General features: G+C 41.8%; 1 protein-coding gene across 3 annotated transcripts in view; it reads left to right on the top strand.

Moving 5' to 3' along the window:
• Positions 1 to 23,335, top strand: part of LOC101398944 (UDP-glucuronosyltransferase 1A6) — a 69,204-nt gene that overhangs the window by 12,894 nt on the left and 32,975 nt on the right. The window contains exon 1 of one of the 3 annotated variants that reach the window (XM_087424660.1): positions 7,512 to 8,404. The exons of the other annotated variants lie outside the window; for them this stretch is intronic. Coding sequence (XP_087280786.1) covers positions 7,544 to 8,404 — 861 coding nt within the window. The 5' untranslated portion in view covers positions 7,512 to 7,543. Of the gene's footprint in view, positions 1 to 7,511; positions 8,405 to 23,335 lie in introns of those variants that run through there. 3 annotated transcript variants of the gene reach the window in all.

Below are 23,335 nucleotides of genomic sequence, written 5' to 3'. Positions count from 1 at the left end.
CCTGGTTGGCAGCACTCTTTTATCCCATTGTACATGATGGGGAAAGACACAGCCTCAGCAAGGGAAGAAAGAAGCTGAATGATGTGTCAGCAGATCCGTTCAGCCCCCTCTGGTAGCCTTGGACTTCATCTTCCTCATCTGAACACCAAAATGACAACCTCTGGCTCACCCCTCACAGGGTTGTTTGAGGATCAAATGGGCAACACGGGAAAGTGCTTTGTAGACTCTCAGAGGAGACTGTGGCTCTATGTCTCTCTTCCCTGGAACTTAGCTCAATACAGGCTGAAACTTTCTCTCTGTGAGGTGATAAAAACAACGTGGTTTTCTTGCAACCTTCTTTGGGGAGCATTTTCCCAGAAAACTCTATCCAATTCCCCAGTCCTAGCTCTTCTGTTCCCACGTTTTCTTCTCCTTTGTTCCGGAGTCATCTAGAGAGTAGTTCTCAAATGCGAGGAGTTTTGCCCCTTGGGGGGCAACATCTGAAGACATTTTTGATGTCACAATTGGAGGATAACATTGTCATCTAGTGGGTGGAGACCAGGGATGCTGTTAAAAATCCTACAAAGCACAAGAAATACCCACCCACCCACTGCTGACAAAGAGTTTTCTGGCCCCAAATATTAATAGTGTTGAAGCTGAGAAATACTGATTTAAATAAATTCCAAGTGAGTATCAGTGACTTCTACCAGCAGGGCCCCCAGCTGGGTGGTGTGGGGGCAGCAAGGATCCGTTGCCCACCCTCTGAGCTCACCTTGTCTCCCTACAAGTGTCTCTACAAGCAACACTCACTCAGGCTGCAATCTCTACATTTATTTGTGATCTGAGGATTGCATTCTAGGCAAGTCAGGGAAACAAAACCCCAAAATGCCAAGTCATTCTTTTTTTTTTTTTTTTGTGAGGAAGATCAGCCCTGAGCTAACATCTGCCAATCCTCCTCTTTTTGCTGAGGAAGACTGGCCCTGGGCTAACATCCATGCCCATCTTCCTCCACTTTATATGGGACACCGCCACAGCATGGCTTGACAAGTGGTGCATCAGTGCATGCCCAGGATCTGAACCGGCAAACCCCGGGCCACTGCAGCGGAGTGCGCACACTTAACCGCTTGCGCCACCGGGCCGGCCCCCCAACTCATTCTTAACAGGCGTTTTTTTAAATACTTGGTTTAGGCCAATGTCTACAACGCCATCAATGGTTTGCTTCTCTTTCAACACCCTGTGTTCATCTTTAGAACTGGTTATCTTGGAGATGAACAGACATCCTGAACATTTTAATGGCTCTCTTTCTGTTTATAAGTAATTATCTGATGAGTGGCTAAATGCAAGAATAGTCAGGGTTAAAAAATGTTTTCAACATGAGTCTCTGAAAAAACTTGGTGATCCATAATTTAGATAACTCTAGTAGAATGAGATAAAGTGAGTAGTTTTAAAAAAAACCACTTTCTTGAGATACAATTAACGTAATATACAATTCATTCATTTGAAGTTTACAACTCAGTGGTTTTTAGTAGATTCAGAGTTGTACAACCGTCAGCACAATCAGTTTTAGCACATTTTCAGTCCCTCACAAAAGAAACCCCATACCCATTAGAAGTCACTCTCCATTCCCCCCCTCCCCCAGCCCCTAGCAACCACCAGTCTGCTCTCTGTCCCTATGGATTTACCTATTCTGGATATTTCATATAAATGGAATCATACAATATGTGGCCTTTCATGCCTGTCTTCTCTACTTAGCTTAATGTTTTCAAGGTTCATCTACAATGTTGCGTCTGTCATTACTTCACTCCTTTTTATGACCAAATAATATTCCATTGTATGAATAGACCACATTTTATTTATCCATTCATGAGTTGATGGACATTTGGGTTTCCACCTTTTGCTGTTGTGAATATGCTGCTCTCAGCATTTGTGTACAAGTTTTTGTTTGAACCCTTATTTTCAGTTCTTTGGGTATGTCCCAGGAGTGGAATTGTTGGATCATATGATAATTCTATGTTTAATTTATTGAGGAAGTGCCAAACTATTTTCCACAGCAGCTGTACCATTTTACACTCCCACCAATAATGTATCAGGGTTCAAATTTCTCCACATCTTTACCAACACTTATTATTTTCCATTAAATTTTTTTTATCATAGCCATCTTAGTGGGTATGAAGTGATATCTCATTGTTTTTATTTGCATTTCCCTGATGACTATTATTTTGAGCATCTGTTCGTGTGCTTGTTGGCATTTCTGTAGCTTCGGAGAAATATCTGTTCCAAGCCTTTGAGCATTCTTTGAATGGGGTTGTTTTTGTTTTTTTTGTGGTTGAGTTGTAAGAGTTCTTTATATATTCTAGCTACAAGCACTCTATTGGATACATGGTATATGTTTTTTTTCCTCTTTGTGGGTTTTCTTTTCACTCTTGATGGTGTCTTTGAAACACAAAATTTAAATTTTGATCAAGTATAACTGATTTAATTTTTTCTTTTGTTGCTTGTCCTTTTGATGTTATATTTTAAAACCCATTGCCAAATCTCAGGTCAAGAAGACTTATGTCATGGTTTTCTTCTATTATTTGTATGGTTTTGGCTCTTAGATTTACGTCTGTGTTCTATTTTCAGTTCATTTTTGTGTATAGTGTGAGGTAAGGGTCTAACTTCTCTTTTTTTGCATATGGATATCCCAGTACCGTTTGTTGAAAAGATTTCTTTCCCCTTTGAATTGTGTTGGGACCCTTGCAGAAAATCATTTGATCATAAATTTGAGGGTTTATTTCTCAACGCTCAGTTCTAGAAGTACAATTGATTTTTTTTCAATTATTTTATTAGGCTGCAATGGTTTATAACATTGTGTAATTTTGGGTGTACATTATTATTTATCAATTTCTGCTTCGTCTTCACCACCGGTAGTTTAATTTTTGTCCATCACCTTACACATGTGCCCCTTTGTCCCTTTCACCTACCCTCAGCCCCCTTCCCCTCTGGGAACCATTAATCTGTTCTCTTTATCCGTGTATTTGTTTATCTTCCACTTATGAGTGAAATCATGCAGTATTTCTCTTTCTCTGTCTGGCTTATTTTGGTTAACATCATGCCCTCAAGGACCATCCATGTTTTTGCATATGGGAAGATCCTGTCTTTTTTATGGCTGAGTAGTGTTCCATTGTATATATATACCATATCTTCTTTATCCATTCATCCATAGAAGGACAGTTGAGTTGCTTCCATGTCTTGGCTATTGTGAATAATGCGGCAATGAACATAGGGGTGCATAAATCCCTTTGGATTGCTAATTTAAGTTCTTTGGATAAATACCCAGTAATGGGATAGCTGGATCACATGGTATTTCTATTTTTAATATTTTGAGAAATCTTCATTCTGTTTTGCATAGTGGCTGCACAGTTTGCCTTCCTACCAGCAGTGCATGAGCATTCCCTTTTCTCCACATCCTCTACAACATTTGTTATTTTTTGTCTTGTTAATTATAGACATTCTGATGGGTATAAGGTGATATCTCTTTGTAATTTTAATTTGCATTTCCCTGATAATTAGTGATGTTGAACATCTTTTCATGAGTCTGTTGGCCATCTGTATATCTTCTTTGGAAAAATGTCTGTTCGTATCCTCTGCCCATTTTTTGATCGGTTTGTTTGTTTATTTTGCTGTTGAGTTGTATGAGTTCTTTATATATTTTGGAAATTAACCCCTAGTTGGATACATGATTTGCAAATATTTTCTCCCAGTTGGTGGGTTGTCTTTTCCTTTTGTTCATGGCTTCCTTTGCCTTGCGTAAGCTTTTTAGTCTGATGTAGTCCCATTTTTAAATTTTTTCTTTTGTTTCCCTTGCCTGAGTAGACATGATATTCGAAAAGATGCTGCTAAGACCGGTGTCAAATAGTGTACTGCCTCTATTTTCTGCTAGTAGTTTTATGGTTTCAGGTCTTACATTCAAGTCTTTAATCCATTTTGTGTTAGTTTTTGTGTATGGTGCTAGATAATGGTCTACTTTCTTTCTTTTGCATGTGGCTGTCCAGTTTTCCCAACATCATTTATTGAAGAGACTTTCTTTTCTCCACTGATACACCACTTTAACAAAATGAGCAATAAAAATCACATGATCATGTCATTGGATGCAGAGGAAACATTTGACGAGATCCAACATCCATTTATGATAAAAACTCTCAATAAAATGGGTATAGAAGGAAAGTACCTCAACATAATAAAGGCCATATACGACAAACCCACAGCCACCAACATACTCAATGGTGAAAAACTGAAAACCATCCCTCTGAGAACAGACACAAGACAAGGGTGCCCACTCTCACCACTCTTATTCAACACAATACTGGAGGTTTTGGCCAGAGCAATTAGGCAAGATAAAGAAATAAAATGTATCCAAATTGGAAAGGAAGAAGTAAAACTCTCACTGTTTGCAGATGACATGATTCTATATATAGAAAACCCTAAAGAATCTGTCAGAAAACTATTAGAAATAATGAGCAATTAGAGCAAAGTTGCAGGGTACCAAATCAACTTACAAAAATCAGTCGCAGTCCTATACACTTTAACAATGAACTAGCAGAAAGAGAAGTCAAGCATACAATCCCATTTACAATCTCAACAAAAAGAATAAAATATCTAGGAATAAACTTAGCCAAAGGGTGAAAGACCTGTACGCTGAAAACTAAAAGACGTTACTGAAAGAAACTGAAAAAGACATAAAGAAATGGAAAGATATTCCATGCTTGTGGGTTGGAAGAATAAGCATAGTTAAAATGTCCATACTACCTAAAGCAATCTACAGATTCAATGCAATCCCAATCAGAATCCCAATGATATTCTGCACAGAAATAGAACAAAGAATCCTAAAATTTATATGGAACAACAAAAGATCTCAAATAGCCAAAGCAATCCTGAGAAAAAAGAACAAAGCTGGAGTCATCACAACCCTTGACTTGTGTCACAATATACTACAAAGCTATAGTAATCAAAACAGCATGATGCCGGCACAAAAACAGACAACAGATCAGTGGAACAGAATTGAAAGCCCAGAAATGAAACCACACATCTATGGAGAGTTAATGTTTTACAAAGGAGCCAATTGATTTTTGTATATTGATCTTGTACCCTGCAACCTTGCTGAACTTTTATTTGTTCCTTTTTTTTTTTTACTGGATTCATAGGATTTTTTTTATACAAGATCCTGTCTTCAGCAAATAGAGATAGCTTTACCTCTTCCTTCCCAATCTGGATGATTTTAGCTCTTTTTCTTGCCTAATTGTCCCAGCCAGAACCTCCAGCACAACGTTGAATAGAAGTGGGAAGAGAGAACATCTTTTTGTTGTTCCTGATCTTCGGGGGAAAGCATTCAGTCTTTCACCATTAAATTGGAGATTTTTAATAGATGCCCAGATTACTAGATTGAGGAAATGCTCTTCTTTTCCTAGTTTGTTGAGTGTTCTTTTCATACACGGTGTTGGATTTTGTCAAATGCCTTCTCTGTGTCTATTGAGATGAACATGTGGTTTTTGTCATTTGTTCTAATGATATGGTACATTGCATTAGCTATTTTTCAGTTTGAAACCAAGCTTGTATTCCTGGGATAATCCCACTTGATCATGGTGTATAATCCTTTTTACTTGTTACTGGATTTGGGTTGATAGTATTTTGTTGAGGACTTTTGCATCTACATTCATAAGAGATATTTATGTGTAGTCTTATTTTCTTATGAAGCTTTTGTCTGGGTTTGGATTCAGAATATTCCTGGCCTTGCAAATGGCCAACAGGTACACGAAAAGATGCTCAGCATCACTAGTCATCAGGGAAATGCAAATCAACACCACAATGAGGTATCACGGCACACCTGTTAGAGTGGCTATCATCAAAAAGACAAGAGACACTAAGAGCTGGTGAGGATGTGAAGAAAAGGGAACCCTTGTGCACTCTTGGTGGGAATGTAAATTGGTGTAGTCACTGTGGAAAACAGTATGGAGTTTCCTCAAATAATTGAATATGGTCCTTAGTTAAATCAAGATGAGATCAATGTGGGGAGAGGCCAATATGGTCATCCAATATGACTGGTGTCCTTATAAAAACGGGAAATTTGGACACAGACAGACACAGGGAGAAGGTGAACATGAAGGCAGAGAGGGAGTGATGCTTCTAATGCCAAATAAAGCCAAAGACTGCCCGCCAACCACCAGGAGCGAGGAGAGGGGCTGGAACAGACTCTCCCTCAGAGCCCTCAGGAGGAACCATCCCTGCCCCCGCCTTGATCTCCCGCTTCCAGCCTTCAGGACTGTGGGAACAAAGTTCTGTTGTTTAGGCCACCTGGTGTGTGGTACTTTGTTATAGGGGCCTAGGAAACTCAGGCAACAGGAGATTGATTTGTACCAGAAAGTGTTCTGCAGGTGTCAGGGGTCCGATGCTAGGGACACCTTTTTCTTTCAACTACTGGGTGTTGGAGTTGTTACCATCAGATGCCCTGACACCTGATGCTTTTGCATCCTTTTGTATTTCTACATTTTCTTCCCTTTTTAAGTTTTCCATCTCCTCTTCTATCCAATCCCTCCTCCTATACTTCTTGCCTTCACAGTCCAGGGCTGGTCTTAGACTTGGTGAGATTTCAGGAGGTACTTGTGGACCCCCAGAGTGCCCCTCAGTTCCCACCACATAGACCCACTGCCTGACCAGAGCCAGAGGGAGCCCCTCAGAGGGACGTGTTCAGACCTGAGGAGTAACTCGGCTAATTCTCACAGTCCCTGGGGGGTACAGACACCACCCGCACGTGACAGATGGGGCAACTCAGAGCCAGAGGGGAAGGTTGCACAGCGTAGGAGGGGCAGACTGACTCCAGAATTCACGCTCTTAACCGCAGTTGCGGTGAGAATTGTGGTCTAGAGCACATGTCGTTAGGATTAGAATCTGTGTTCTGATATAACAGAGAAGACCCTGTAATGGGTCTAACCAAGAGAAGAGGGGTGGGCACAGCCTTCGGTGTGCCCTCTCAGCTTCCAGGAGCCCACCTTTCCTCCAGGCATCACTGTGGGAACCAGGGAACCCATATCCGAAGTGGGCCACTCTGTTGTGTTGTTTCGAATGGTGAATTTGGCATCTGTTAACACTTCCTTTCTGCTCTGAGAAAAGTTGACAAGGAAGTGGAGAAGCGTTAGGAGCTATTCATCTATGGATGTATCATTGGTGCAGCAGAATCCAGAGCGCTCAGGACAGAGCACTGGGCAGGCCTCCAGGGGCCTCTCCAAGTTATCCTCAAACTATGACTGACTCTAGAGAAGGAGAGGCAGATTGACAGAGATGAGGAGAAAATTAAACCCAGAAGCTCAGGCGAAAGCAGATAAGGGGTCCAATTGCTTCACTTTAGCTGTGTGCTTAGAAATGGTTAAACATTAATTTAAGGTTCTTTCATATTAAAGGGCAAAATTCAGAGCAAGGAGAGATAGGTGTGTGGAGAGAACTGGTTTGTTGGTTTAGTGAAACTAGGCAGCAGCCCTGCGGTTTAGGAGTGTAAGGATTTGTTCTTGTTGCTGCCTGCACTCCCTCCAGCATGGCCTGCCTTCTCCGTGAATTTTGGAGAGTTTCTGCAGAGGTTTTTTTCTTAGCTCTGTGGGGCGTGGCTATAGGTGAGAAGCTGCTGGTGGTCCCTCAGGATGGAAGCCACTGGCTCAGTATGAAGGACATAATTGAGCCTCTCGGTAAGAAGGGGCATGACATTGTGGTGCTGGTGCCAGAAGTCAATTTGCTTCTGGAAGAATCCAAATACTACACAAGAAGAATCTATCCAGTGCCCTATGATGAGGAGGAGATGAAACGCCGCTACCGCTCTTTTGGAAAGCATCACTTTGCTGAGAGATGGCTCCTGAATGCTGCTCAGAGTGAGTACAGGAATAACATGATCGTTATTGACATGTACTTCATCAACTGCCAGAGCCTCCTGAATGACTCTGAGACCATGAGTTTCCTCAGGGAGAGCGAGTTTGATGCCCTTTTCACAGACCCGGCCTTACCCTGTGGGGTGATCCTGGCTGAGTACCTGGGCCTGCCCTCCGTGTACCTCTTCAGGGGCTTCCCGTTTTCCCTGGAATACGCCTTCACCAGAACCCCAAGCCCGGTGTCCTACATTCCCAGGGGCTACACCCAGTTCTCTGATCGGATGACTTTCCCCCAAAGGGTGGTCAACTTCCTCGTTAGTTATTTGAAGAACTACGTATTTTACTGTCTGTATTCAAAGTACGAAGACCTCACATGGAATATTCTCAAGAGAGATGTGCACTTACCCACCTTATATCGGAAGGCCGCCATTTGGCTGTTAAGATACGACTTTGTGTTTGAGTATCCGAGACCAGTCATGCCCAACATGGTCTTCATTGGAGGTGTCAACTGCAAGAAGGAGGGAATCGTGCCTCAAGTGGGTGGTTTATTTCTTTTCGATTGCGCCGGGTCTTTGTGGGCAGACGTCATTCTTACACGCTCTGTCTTCCCTGTCATTTGGCTCCTCGAGCCGACTGTCACCTGGCAGGGCTGCCTGAAGAACCAGCATTGGGAAGGGGAGGCCAGGCTCGGGGAAGGGGCGTGTAGGAGATCTGAGGCAGAGGTTTTGAATGAAGACAGGGTTCATGCCGCCAACAGCAGGAGATATCTTTAGCTAGGTAATCTGGGGACAGTCACAGAATCAAAGAATGAACCTGAGAAGTTTCCAGTCCAATTCCTACAGTATCTGTCAAGAAAAGAGGTGAAGTCTTGATCAAGAGGATGCAGAACTAAGGGGATAGACCAGGCCCAGACCCTTCTCCCACGTCTGTGCCATGCATTTTCCCTGGGCCCTAAAGCAGGGGTCAGCAAACTACAGCTGGTGGACCAAATCTGCCCAGAGGCCTCTTGTTAGGCCCAGAGTTAAGAATGGTTTCTACATGTTTAAAGGGCTGTGCAAAACAACAACAACAAAAAAAAGGTGACAGAGATATTTGTGGCCTGCTGAGCCTACATGCTTCCTATCTGACCCTTTAGAGAAAAAGTGTGTTGACCTCTGACCTAAGGCAGGTGTGTCTAGATGCCCTCCTGACACCCGGGGAAGAGAGCCCAGAGCTGCTTTGGAAAAGAAAGACTTGTGAGCTTTGGGTGTTTTTGTTTTAATGTTTAGACTTTTGAAAGGCTTCAGACCAGTCTGTCTTTCACAACAGAATTCTTTTTTCAGTGCATTTTTCTTCTGAGAGAATGCCTCAGATAGGTTCCAAAGACCCTCACTACCATCCTTTAACATCCGAGGATTTCTTTGTTGACACTTTGGACAGTTGGTGGTTGCTGTGAGATGAGATGGGGGCCTGGGGGTGAGCATAACTGAAGTGGTTCCAGGGAGCACGAGGCAGGAATAGAAGCCCTTATGTCAGGAAACGTTAACCAAGAAGTTAATAAGCAAAAGTGTAATAGCAAACATTTGGCATAAGAAGGAAAAAAATATCATTTTTGGTACCTTGGACTAACCATTCTATTTTTGCAAAAAGAATTGTATTTAGTCCTGTTGAGAAACCAGACGGCAGTGAGTGAACTTTTTGGGAACCGTGAACCTTTATCTGTGCTTAACTGACTTTTGTATCTCAGTTGTCATCCCAACATGTCACCACAGGGAGCATTCTATACAACATGTAATTGTCCCCTTTTATTTGTAATTATAGAGCAGTCAAAATCAAGTTTTTTCTTTGTCAGATAATGAAATCTGTTTAACACTATAAAAAAATTCTGCCTGTTGAAGTGATATAGATGTTCTGGAATCATACAGAAGTGGTGGTGGCACAACATTGTGAATGTCCTAAATGCCACTGAATAATTGCACATTAAAATGGTTAGTTTTGTTATGTGAGCTCATCTCAATAACTTACTTAAAAATGAAGATGCATCATAGATTAGAAAAAATAAAAGCCTGATTTATAGCTAAAAAGCAAACCCCACTCCTAGTAGGCAAATAACATGATCAGGCAATACATAAAGTAAACACAACACAAGTGGACAATAAAAGTTTGAAAAAAACATTTAACTTCAGAAAGAATCCAAAACATTCAAATTAATGACCAAAGAAATTAGATTTTGTGAATCAAATCAGCAAACGTTTTATTGGTAACTATTGGCCTAACTTGAAACAAATACTCAAACATTTCTTTTTAAAATGTGCAAAGTGTTTTGAAAACCAGAGCTGGTGAGCCTTCCCTGCATCGTGCTAAGATTCACAGTCCAGGACAGTGAGCCCATTCCAGGGAAACCAGTGGGCTCACAGCCTCAACTGTGGGGGATATTAAATGAGGTCGCTTCCCACCTCTGCCCACCCCCCTCCCGCCTCCTCTGCCCAAGGAGGGACTCAGCCACCTCACAGGGCTCCTCTGTTGTTTCTGCCCAAGATGCTGTTGGAGAAGCCCCTCGGCCGCCTGGCTGGTGGTTCCCACTGGGAGACCCTCAGGGACTGGGCCTTGGGGCAGCCCCAGCTGTTCTGAAGCCACTTGTCCTGGACCTGCCCAAGGCCTCCTCTCCAGCCCCGAGCACCTTGTCACCTACCCCAAAGCAGTTCTGATTGTGCCACATTGTCCCAGGTGCCTTTCCCTCTGCCCATGGAGGCCCCACCCAGGCCAGATTGCAGAACACTCTCTCCATTGTCCTTGTTTCTTCTTGGTTGAGACCCACCTGTCCCATGGCTAACCTCTTTTCCTCTTGAGAGGGTCAGGTTTCAAATATCTCCATTTTAGAAGAGAGTTTACCTTTATGTTTCATTATTAGAAGGGCGTTTGTAGTGTTTTTCTTAGAGGAAAAGAATTCAGAGATAAATCCTAGTGCCTTCAACTTCCAATGCAGAGAACTGCTCACAGATTCAAGAGGACAAATTTCTACTCTCCCTATTCGGGCACACAGACCTCGGAGGCACGTCCTGGCCAGAGCTCAGGCTCCTGGACCAGCACATGCTCTCTGCCCAGCCTACACTGTGGGAGGGTTTGGAGGAGAGCTCAGCCTTTGCCTGAGCTACGGTGGAGAAGGGTCAGCTTTCCCTCTGCTGCTGCTTCCAGGATCCCTTCCTTCTCCCCATTACACTAGGAGAGTAAGAGCTGCAAGACTTGGATTGGAACCCAGCTGTATGGATCAAGCAAGTAGCTCACCTCTGAGTGTTCCTCTCTCCATCTGTGACATGGGAACACTCAGGAAGTCGTAGTGGTGGGCAGGTAAGATCCAGTTCACTTGAGAACTTTGAAAACTGTGACTGCAACACAGATGGACAGGGCTGCTTCAGGCGGGAGTAACAGGATGGAGTCCCTCAGACAGGAGGTAGCCCAACTTTCTCACATAAAGGAGCAAACTGATGCTTCTAGGCAAGCTGAGTGAGCTGCCTGAGGCCACAGGCTGCAGCCAGGAGCAGGGGCAGGACAAGACCCCACTCCCTTGTCACTCTCCCACTCCAAGGTCACCTGGTTGGCAGCACTCTTTTATCCCATTGTACATGATGGGGAAAGACACAGCCTCAGCAAGGGAAGAAAGGAAGCTGAATGATGTGTCAGCGGATCCGTTCAGCCCCCTCTGGTAGCCTTGGACTTCATCTTCCTCATCTGAACACCAAAATGACAACCTCTGGCTCACCCCTCACAGGGTTGTTTGAGGATCAAATGGGCAACACGGGAAAGTGCTTTGTAGACTCTCAGAGGAGACTGTGGCTCTATGTCTCTCTTCCCTGGACCTTAGCTCAATACAGGCTGAAACCTTCTCTCTGTGGAGTTATAAAAACAACTTGGTTTTCTGGCAACCTTCTTTGCGGAGCATTCCCATAAAACTGGATCCCAATTCCTCAATACTAGCTCTTCTGTTCCCAAGTCTTCTCCTCCTGTGTTCTGGAATCATCTAGGAAGTGGTTCTCAAAAGGGGCTGATTTTGCTCCTTGGGAGACGTTTAGACCTATTTTGGATATAGATGTCTAGAGATCAGGGATGCTGTTAAAAATCTTACACAGCAGGAGAATACCTACCCATGCACTCTCCACAAAGAATTTTCTGCCCAAAGTGTTGAAGCTGAGACATGCTGATTTAAATAAATTTCAAGTGAGTATCAGTGACTTCTACCAGCAGGGCCCCCAGCTGGGTGGTGTGGGGGCAGCAAAGATCCTTTGCCCACCTTCTGAGCTCACCTTGTCGCCCTACAAGTGTCTCTACAAGCAATACTCACTCATGCTGCAATCTCAGCATTCATTTGTGATCTGAGGATTGCATTCTAGGCAAGTCAGGGGAACAGACCCCCAAAATGCTGAGTCATTCTTAACAGGAATTTTTTAAATTATATGCCTTAGGCCAATGTCTGCAATGCCTTCACTGGTTTGCTTCTCTTTCAACACCCTGTGTTTATCTTTATGACTGGTTGTACTGGAGGTTAATTAACATCCTGAACCTTTTAACAGCTCTCTTTCTGTTAAAAAATAACTATCTAAGGAGTGACTATTGGAGAATAGTCCGGGTTAAAAAAAAGTTTGCAACATGAATCTCTGAATAACTAGAAACTTGGTTGATCAATAATTTAGATAATTCTAGGAAAATGAGATAAGGTGGGTTTTTTTAGAAAACCACAGGGTTGAGATACTTGATATACCATACAATTCATTCATTTAAATGTTACAATTCAGTGGTTTTTAGTAGACTCAGAGTTGTACAACCACCAGCACAATCTGTTTCAGAACATTTTCAATCACCCTCAAAAGAAACCCCATACCCATTAGCAGTCACTCTCCATTCTCTGCTTCCCCCAGCCCCTGGTTACTACCAATCTGCTTTCTGTCCCTATGGATTTACCTATTCTGGATATTTCATTTAAATGGAAGCATACAATATGTGGCCTTTCATGTCTGGCTCTTTACTTAGCTTAATGTTTTCAAGGTTCATCTACAGTGTTTCATGTATCAGCAATTCATTCCGTTTTATGACCAAATAATATTCCATTGTATGAATAGACCACATTTTATTTATCCATTCATGAGTTGATGGACATTTGGGTTTCCACCTTTTGCTTTTGTGAGTAGTGCTGCTCTCAGCATTTGTGTACAAGTTTTTGTTTGAACACTTGTTTTCAGTTCTTTGGATATGTCCCCAGGAGTGGAATTGTTGAGTCACATAATATATAAAATAATAAAATAAACATAATTCTATGTTTAATTTATTGAGGAACTGCCAAACTGTTTTCCACAGTGGTTGTACCATTTTACACTCTCACCAGTGATGTATGAGGGTTTCAATTTCTCCACATCTTTGCCAACACGTTATTTCCACTAAATTTTTTTATTTTGCTGAGGAACATTTGTCCCGAGCTTACATCTGTGCCAGTCTTCCTCTGTTTTGTATGTGGGTTGTTGCCACATCATGGCCGCCAATGAGTGGTATAGGTCTGCACCTGGGAACCAAACCCAGGCTGCTGAAGCGGAGTGCACAGAACTTAACCACTAGACCACGGGGCCAGGCTCCCCCAATTTTTTTTTATTATAGCCATCCTAGTGTATGAAGTGATATCTCATTGTTTTTATTTGCATTTCCCTAATGACTATTATGTTGAGCATCTGTTTTTGTGCTTGTTGGCATTTCTTTTTTTTTTTTTTTAATTTTTTAATGGAATCTTTTTTTTATTTTTTTGTGAGGAAGATCAGCCCTGAGCTAACATCCATGCCAATCCTCCTCTTTTTGCTGAGGAAGACCGGCCCTGAGCTAACATCTATTGCCAAGCCTCCTCCTTTTTTTCCCTTTATCTCCCCAAAGCCCCAGTAGATAGTTGTATGTCATACTTGCACATCCTTCTAGTTGCTGTATGTGGGATGCCACCTCAGCATGGCCGGACAAGCGGTGCCTCAGTGCACACCTGGGATCTGAACCCGGGCCACCAGTAGTGGAGCGCGCGCACTTAACCGCTAAGCCATGGGGCCAGTCCCTTGGCATTTCTATATCTTTGGAGAAATATCTATTCAAATCCTTTGTGTATTTTTTAATTTGGGTTGTTTCTTCTTTTGTTGTTGAGTTGTAAGAGTTCTTTATAAATTCTAGATATAAACACTTTATCAGATACATGGTATATGTTTTTTTCTCCTGTTTTGTGGGTTTTCTTTTCATTTTCTTGACGATGTCTCTGAAGCACAAAAGTTTTAAATTTTGATCAAGTACAATTGATTTATTTTCTTTTGTTGCTTGTGCTTTTGATGTTATATTGAAAAAACCATTCCCAAATGTGAGGTCAAGAAGACTTATGCCTGTTTTCTTCTAATATTTATGGTTTTGGCTCTTATATTGTTGTCTGTGATCCATTTTGAGTTAATTTTTATGTATGGTACAAGGTTAAGGTCCAACTTCACCTTTTTTTCCATAGAGATATCCTCTTGTCCCAGTACAATTTGTTGAAAAGATTTCTTTCCCCTCTGAATTGTCTTGGGACCCTTGTGGAAAATCATTTGACCATAAATGTGAGGGTTTATTTCTCAACTCTCAATTTTGGAAATGCAATTGATTTTTGTATATTGATCTTGTACCCTGAAAGATTGCTGAACTTGTATTTGTTCTAATGGGTTTTTTTTAGTGGATTCTTTAGGATTTTCTCTATGCGAGATCTTGTCATCTGCAAATAGAGATAGCTTTACCTCTTCCTTCCCAATCTGGATGATTTTATCTCTTTTTCTTGCCTAATTGTCCTGGCCAGAACCTCCTGTACATGTTGAATGGAAGTGGGAAGAAAGAACATCCTTTTGTTCTTCCTGATCTTCGGGGGAAAGCATTCAGTCTTTCACCAGTAAGTGTTAACTGGAGATTTTTAATAAATGCCCAGATTACTATATTGAGGAAATGCTCTTCTATTCCTAGTTTGTTGAGTGTTCTTTTCACACTGGGTGTTGGATTTTGTCAAATGATTTTTCTGTGTCTATTGAGATGAACGTGTGGTTTTTGTCTTTTATTCTAATGATATGGTACATTACATTAATTAGTTTTCAGTTTGAAGCTAACCTTGTATTCCTGGGATAATGCCACTTGATCATGGTGTATAATCCTTTTTACTTGTTACTGGGTTTGGTTTGATAGTATTTTGTTGAGGAATTTTGCATCCATATTCATAAGAGATATTGGTTTGTCATGTTATTTTATTATGAAGCTTTTGTCTGGGTTTGCTATCAGAATATTACTGATCTTACAGATGGCCAATAGGTACATAAAAAGATGCTCAACATTACTAGTCATCAGGGAAATGCAAATCAAAACCACAACAAGATATCACTTCATATCTGTTAGGGTGGCTATCATCAAAAAGACAAGAGATAACAAGTGTTGATGAGGATGTGGAAAAAAGGGAACTCTTGTGCACTGCTGGTGGGAATAGGAATTGATGCACCCACTATGGAAAACAGTATGGAGGTTCCTCAAAAAATTAAAAATAGAACTACCAATATGTTCCAGCAATCCCATCTCTGGCTATATATCCAAAGGAAATAGAATTAGTGTCTTGAAGAGATATCTTCACTCCCATGTTTGTTGCAGCTTTATTCACAATAGCCAAGATATGGAAACAACCTAAGTGTTCCTCTATGGATGAATGGATGAAGAAGATTTTGTATATATACATATACAATGGAATACTATTCAGCCATGAGAAAGAAGGAAATCCTGCTGTTGCGACAACATGGATGGACCTTGAGGGTATTATGCTAAGTGAAATAAGTCAGACAGAGAAAGACAAATACTGTATGATCTCCATTGTATGTGGACTCTAAAAAAGCCAAATCACAGAAAGAGAGACTAGAATTGCCAGGGACTAGGGGGAGGGGAGAACGGGGAGATGTTGGTCAAAGGGTACAAACTTCCAGTTATAAGATGAATAAGTTCTGGAGATCTAATGTACAGCATGGTGACTATAGTTAACAATACTGCATTATATATTAAAAGTTTCTAGGAGAGTAGATCTTAAATGTTCCCACCACAAAAAAGAAATGGTAATTATGTGAGGTGTTGGAAGAGTTAACCAGCCCTATTGTGCTAACCATTTCACAATATATGAGTGTATCAAAACATCATGCCGTATAACTTAAACTTACACATAACTAGCTAATATTTACTGAGTGCTTATAAAATGCTAAAAACAGTTCGGGCATGTTACGTAGATTATCTGTTACTGCACAGAATTTTCTGCATGTCATATTTTTCATTCACCGGTATATCTGCGAGGTCTACCCATGGTCGTTCACATAGATTTACTTCTTTCCTCATAACTGATGCATTATGTGAATATGTCACTGTTCGTTTAGCCCAATCCTATTAATTGGTATTTAGCTTGTCCCTTTTCCTTTTTAACACTGAAAATATGTTTTCAAGTTCTCAAGATCTGGGTCCTCTCCATAGTGTTGTCTCCCCAGTGTCTCACAAACGTGATGTTTAAGGCATACCAAGACCCAGCCCAGCTATCTTGGCCAGGAGGCCTCTCCTCCCTGGATAGACCACACGCCATTCTCTCTGGGCGTACTTCCTCCAGGACAGTGACGGTGTCTCGGGCATCTTTGTATACTTAGCCTGGTTTGTAGGAGACAGTGAATACATTCCTTTTGAGCTGTTTTGAACACCAGACCACACACTGTTCCCAGACCACCCGATTGTTCTGTCCTTTGCTTAAGTTGATTCCTCTCTAGAATGTCACCTTCCCCAAACAAGCTGTTCATTTGTGTGTCCCTAACAATTTATTCATGTCTTTAGTAGACCACATCTTCTTGCACTTAAATGTTTGTATATGTTTATTTTTCTCTAAAGGCAAGGAGCAGATCTTGTGTTCCTTTTTATCCTCGAGAGCTAGCATTGTGCCTGTCAGGTATTTGTGGGATTAAATGAGTACAAAAGTGCGTGTGAGAAATACCATATGTTTTCTGATCTTTAAAAACTAGAAAATAGAACACACAGAAAAGTAATCAAATATATATGCACAGTTTAATAAATAAATATAAAGTGAGTATCATGTAACCTTCACTCCAGTCAAGAAATAGACACCATCAGTGCCCAGACCCCCATCCAGGGTGCCTGCTCTCCATCAGATCCTGTCTATCCCTGTTACAACTTCTGTGACAATTATTTCTTTGCTTTCCTTTACGTTTTGCCATCTAACTGTGCCTGTCTAAATAATATAGCTGCGTTTTACTTGTTTGGGTATTTTATGTAATTAGAATCAGACTGTATTTAATTCGTTGTCTTGCTTCTTTTGCTCAACTTTATGTTTGAGAAATTCATATTGTTGTGTGTTCTTGTAAGTTGTAGTTTGTGCATTTTCAGTACTGAATAGTATTCCATTGTATGAATATCTCATAATTTTGTTTATCCATTATATTGTCAATGGACATGGGTTGTATCCAGCTTTTCACGATTGTGAACGATGCTGTAATGAACATTCTGTTACACTGCATGAGTTTCTTTAGAGTGTATATCTAGTAGTGGAGCTTCTGTGTTACAGCATATATATATATATAAAATTTAAACAGATAATGACAAACATTTTCCAAAGTGATCCTTCCAATTTAAATCCCCACCAGCCATGTAAGAGGGTTCTTATTGTCTCACATCCTTGCCTTCACTTAGTGTTGTCAGATTCAAAATTTTTGCTAATCTGGTGATTGTGCAGTGATATCTCATAATTTTGCATTGTATTTCTCTGATTACTAATATATTGGTTACCTATACAACTAACGAGGTTGAAGATCTTTCCCTATGGTCATTGGTCATTTGAATTTCCTTTTTTCTTTTCCAGTCTCTTGCCCATTTTTGTAGTGGGTTGTTGGTCTGCTTGAGGAGTTATTGATGTAATCTAGATACTAGTTCTTTGGCCGCTAATAGGTATTGCAAATGTGTCCTCCCACTCTACGTCTTGCTTTTTACTTTTATTCAAACAAATTACAACAAACATCTTTGACCATGCCTCATTGTGCCCCTGTGTGGGAGTTTCCATAGGGTGGATGCCAGGAAGTAGACTTGCTGGGTCATGCACATTTTAAATGTCAGTTAGTAGTAACAATTTCTTCTCCCTCCAGCAGTGTATAAGTGTGCGCTTTTCTTCATATTCTCGCCCACACTTATTTTCAGACTTTTTAGGTTTTTGCCAATCTGGTAGATGAAAAATATCTCCTGGTTATTTATTTATTTATTTTTGGTGAGGAAGATTGGCCCTGAGCTAACGTCTGTGCCCGTCTTCCTCTATTTTGTATGTGGGACACTGCCACAGCATGGCTTGATGAGCGGTGCATAGGTCCGCACCCCGGATCTGAACCCCAGAACCCTGGGCTGTCAAAGTGGAGCACGTGAACTTAACTGCTACGCCACTGGGCCGGCCCCATCTCACGGTTATTTTGATTTGTGTTTTCCTCCGTAATTGTTCCCTTAAACATCTCTTTGTGTTTTTTTTTTATTAAGTTGTTTGACCAGTGAACAACAGAGCTGGGCGGGACTCCTCTCATTTCATAGAATTTATGCAACCTGTGGTCACATTAGCTCTTGGGGGAACTCCACCATATTTTTGACTCAATGAATTTTTTGGAAGACTTTCTGTTACTTGCAACTTTATTGGCTCAAATACTGGGAAAATCTCAGGGTCTATCCAGTTAGGTGTGGCTTGCTACAGAGATTAAACTGTGTCACCAGGTCTAATTTTTCATCTCTATTTCTTGTATCTGTTTCCTTGGTGATCATGTCCTTCTCAGGCACATGATAACCAAGCAGCAGGGGCGCCAGGCTGAGTCCTTTTCCCAGGATTCCTAGTAAAAGTTCTTCTCTCTCATTGGCTCTCATTAAGTCACATGCCCATCTCTGCACTAATCACTGTGGGCAAGATGTGCTGATTGGCTGAGGCCTGGGTCACATGTTCTATCCCTGAGCTGGGAGTGGAGCCTCGCCTGGTGTACATATGAGGGTCCAGGAGTGGTTGCTGGGATGAGTCATTTCCTAATGACTTTCCACACTAGATACAATTAAAGATGCTTTCTATTTAGATGTCAGATTTTTTGTTAGTAGTTTATCTTATAAATCTAGTGTTGTATGGATACCTCTGTGTTTAATCTGACATTTTTAAAAGAAATTGTGGATGAGCACTAAATTAGAATGTCCCCAGGAAAGGATGATCTGTCAGCATTTAAAGCAATCATTTTGGGGCTTATGAGCATTTTGCATTTGAAGTCTCTGCCTTTTGTCCTCTTTTAGGTTATTTTTCCTGTTGTGATATATATGGATACTTTTGACTTTAAACTTGAAATTCAAAAATTTGACCAGGATGTAAAAAGGATATTATTAGAAATGGGTCTTTTCCTGTTAGTGTTTCTTGGAATGTGTAGGCCTTTCTATGGTGGTTTTGGCTTAGGAAAGTTTTATTCTTTTGTAATTGTATTATATCTTTTCAATTTATGCTCTTTTAAATAAAAATTGATGTTATTGAGGTATTATTTGCATGCAATAAAATGCACCATTTTAATTGTGCATTTCTGAGTGATAATAATTGATTTACCCATGTTCCTACCACCACATTCCAGATGTGGGGCACTTCTGTCACCCCAGTAAGATGCCTGTGTTCTGTCCCAGTCAACCAGCACATCCTCTTGGCCTTAGGCAACCACTGATCTGGTGACTGTCACTGAAGATTAGAGTCATCTTTGCTAGAGTTTCATCTGAGTGGAATTGTACATGTATACTGTTTTGGGTCTAGCTTCTTTTGCTCAGAATGATGTTTTTTTCGGATTCATGCATGTTGTTGTTGCATGTATCAACAGTTCATTCTTTTTTATTTCTGAGTAGTATCTATTGTATGGCTACACCACCATTTGTTTATCCACTTACTTATTGATGGACATTTGGGTTGTTTCCAGTTTTTGACTGTTATGAATAAAGCTGCTATGAATATTTGAGTGCATGTATTTGTGTGGATATGTGGATTCATTTTTCTTGGGTAAGTACTGAGAAGTGGGATTGCTGAGTCGTATGGTAGCTGTCTGTATGGCTCTATAAGAAATGGCCTGTTTTCCAAAGCAGTTGTACTATTCTACATTCCTACCAGCAAGGTATTAGAGTTCTAGTTGGTCCAGATTCTTGCTAACACCTGCTATTGTCAGTCTTTTACATTTCAGCCATTTTAGTGGATGCGTGGTAGAATTTCACTGTGATTTTAATTTACATTTTTTTATGACAGATGATGCTGAACCTCTTTTCATGTGCCTATTGATCATACGACTATCTTCTTTTAGAAACCGTTCCTTCAAATCCTCTGCTCATTTTCATTGGGTTATTTGTCTTCTTTTTCTTTTTTTTTTTTTTGGTGAGACGGACTAGACCTGAGCTAACATCCGATGCCAATCCTCCACTTTTTCTTGAGGAAGACTGGCCCTGGGCTAACATCCTTGCCCATCTTCCTCTACTTTATATGGGACACCGCCACAGCATGGGTTAACAAGCGGTGCGTTGGTGCACGCCCGGGATCCGAACCTGCGAGCCCCGGACCGCTGCAGGGGAGCGCGTGCACTTAACCACTGCTCCACCAGGCGGCCCCTATTTTCTTATTTTTGAGTCGTAAGAGTCTTTTATATATTCTGGATACAAGTCCTTCGTCAAATACATGTTTTGCTGATGTTTTCTCCTGGTGTGTGGCTTACGTTTTCATATTTTGTAAACAATATCTTTCAAAGAGCAAAGTTTTAGATTTTGATGAAGTCTGATTAATTAAATTTTAATTGACTTAATTAATTAATTCTTAGGCACTTTTTGTGACCTAAGAAATCTTTGCCTACTTGGAGGTGTGGCGATTTGCTCGTATGTTTTCTTCAAATGTTTAATAGTTTTAGTTTTTATGTTTAGGTCTATGAGATTGGCAGTGGGGAACACCATCTCTCAGGAGTCAGCCTCCAGAGATGCCTTTTTCTATTTCTGGTCTTTTCTGGGGTGATCTCACCCACACGCATGGAGTGAAGCACCACCACATGGTAATGGCTCCAAGTCCATCTGTGCAGCGCAGACTCCTCCTCTGCTCGGGACTCAGAAAGCTGATCGCCCTGGGCATCTCCTCCTGGTGTCTCACAGGCACAGGAACATATGCCCCCCGCCCAGCCCCCCACAGTTCTGCCCCGCCCCAGGGCCCCCATCTCTGTGAAGGCGCCATCCTCCCAGGTGCCTCAAGTCCAAGCCTTGCAAATAGAAATCAGAGACACCGATGTCTAAATAAAATGCCACTGCATTAATTTAGAACGGGGGCAAGCCCTTTAATGCAATGAGGGTATGTTCCCGCCCTCATCCCATACTCATCAGAAGGCGGCTTATAAGCGTAGATATTTTAATGGGTTTAGGGGAATAGTTCAAGGGCTGAAATGTTTCACCGGTAGCTGAGAACCCCTTTCTAGTGCCCTGTCTACGCATGACTCCCAGATCCAGATGGTCCTCCCCCGGTGGTGCGGGATGCCCTCTGTAGAACTGTCCCTGTCTTCTCTGGACCCATCCTTTGTGTGCTGCCCTCTTGCTTTGAGCACCTCCTTGTGGATGCTTCCATAAACTGCCTCTTGCATCTGTCCTGTCCCCAGGGCTGCTGAAGCTTTGATTTAGGCCTTCGCTGCACAGAAACAGCCTCTGAATAGGACTCTCTTGATCCAGGCTGACCCCTCTAAATCATTGCCTACTTCTTTGCAAGAGGTATATTTCAGGAACACAAAGCTGGCCATGCCACACCAACTTCAGTGGGTGCCCAGTCTTCAGGATGAAGCTCAGGCCCCCAACTTGGCCCACAAGGCCCCTGGTGAACTGGTCCCTAGATGTAGGTTAAATTGTGACCCCCTCAAAAAAGATATGTTAACATTCTAACCCCCAGCACCTCAGAATGTGACCTCATTTGTAAACATGGTCTTTACAGAGATAATTAAGTTAAAATGAGATCATTAGGTTGAATCCTAATTCAACAAGAGAGTTGTCTTTGTAAAAAGGGGAAATTTGGCCACAGAGACAGACAAGTACAGAAGGAAGATGATGTGAAGACACACAGGTAGAAGATGGACAAGTGACTGGAGTGATGCATCTACAAGCCAAGAAAGACCGAGGATTGCTGACAAACACCAGAAGCTGGAGGAGGCAAGGAAATATTCTCCCCTAAAGCCTTCAGTGGGAGTGTGGCCCTGCTGACAACTTTTTTAGACTCTGCCCCTCAGAACCATGAGACCAGAAATTTCTGTTGTTCTAAGTCACCCAGTCTCGGTGCTTCGTTATTACAGCCCTCAGAAGCAAATCACCTCCCTTCACTTTCAGCCTCCCGCTTCCAGCTTTTATACACTCCATGAATTTCCCAAGTCATTTAGTCCCCTTACGGTTGGGAAGGCTTCCTGTCATTTCCACGGCTATGTGCAGTGCTAGGTGTGGGACATCAAAGCATTTGAGTATGAGCTTTAGGGACTTGATGTGGCAAGCCCCTCCCCCTCGCATCTTTTAGAGTTGGTCCAACTTTATTGAATCTGTTACAGAAGACACAATTCAAATACAAACCACTGTCTGTGTTTTTAAGGCCTGTAGAAATATGAGCTATGTTTTACTACAAAAAAATATAAACTACATTAATTCAAAATGTAAAATGAAATTTTAAAAATGAATAGTATATTCTCATTAAATTAAGTGTTTGCAAATGGTTTTTTCCTGAGCACTTAGAACTAGTGATAGCTCTTTTAAACTGTGGCTTGCTCTCATGCAAAAAGTCAAGAAAATGGGGATTGGAAAGGCAGTGTCATGCATGCATTCTTTTGGCCCCCACTTGGCCACAGAAGAATGAGCCTTGGGCTTGGAACTCTTCCTTGGAACGAGCCCACACAGCCTAAGCCTGGCTTATCACCTTGTGTGGGAATACCGTGCCCTGTTTCAGGCTCAAAGAATACTCTTTTGTCTTTGCTTGAAGCGTGGGCATCCTATGGCACCTGGTCAACCCTACTGTTATATCTGTCCTCCTTGGGTAGGGGACAAGGTCTTTCTGCTATGGTACAGAAGGGGTGCGTGTAGGCAAATTGTCCTAATTTGGCTGGCCATCAGGAGAGACCTGCTAGCCATGGGAGACCGATGCTCACTATTGGAGCAGATCTTGCTCTGTCTCTGCTCCACGTAAGGAAGGCGTTGTTCCATCCAGTGCTTGACTGCATTGTGTTTTTCTTGGTGACTCTGATCCCAAGATGCCATGGGCAGAGGTGTTTGGAATTCTGTTCCTGGTGGCTGGCATAGTGATGAGCTTTGCTGTCCTCCAAGTAGTTAGATTCCTCCCCAGGGATTGGTAACCAGTGACAGTTTGGTGCAGTGAGCAGGGCCACCCAGGAAACACACCGTAGCTT

Source organism: Ceratotherium simum, chromosome 37 (assembly GCF_057802395.1).
Source record: "Ceratotherium simum simum isolate JZ-2026a chromosome 37, ASM5780239v1, whole genome shotgun sequence".
NCBI classification, from domain to species: Eukaryota; Metazoa; Chordata; class Mammalia; order Perissodactyla; family Rhinocerotidae; genus Ceratotherium; species Ceratotherium simum.
Note: the sequence above shows the minus strand (reverse complement) of the source record. Positions and strands in the feature narration are given on the sequence as shown.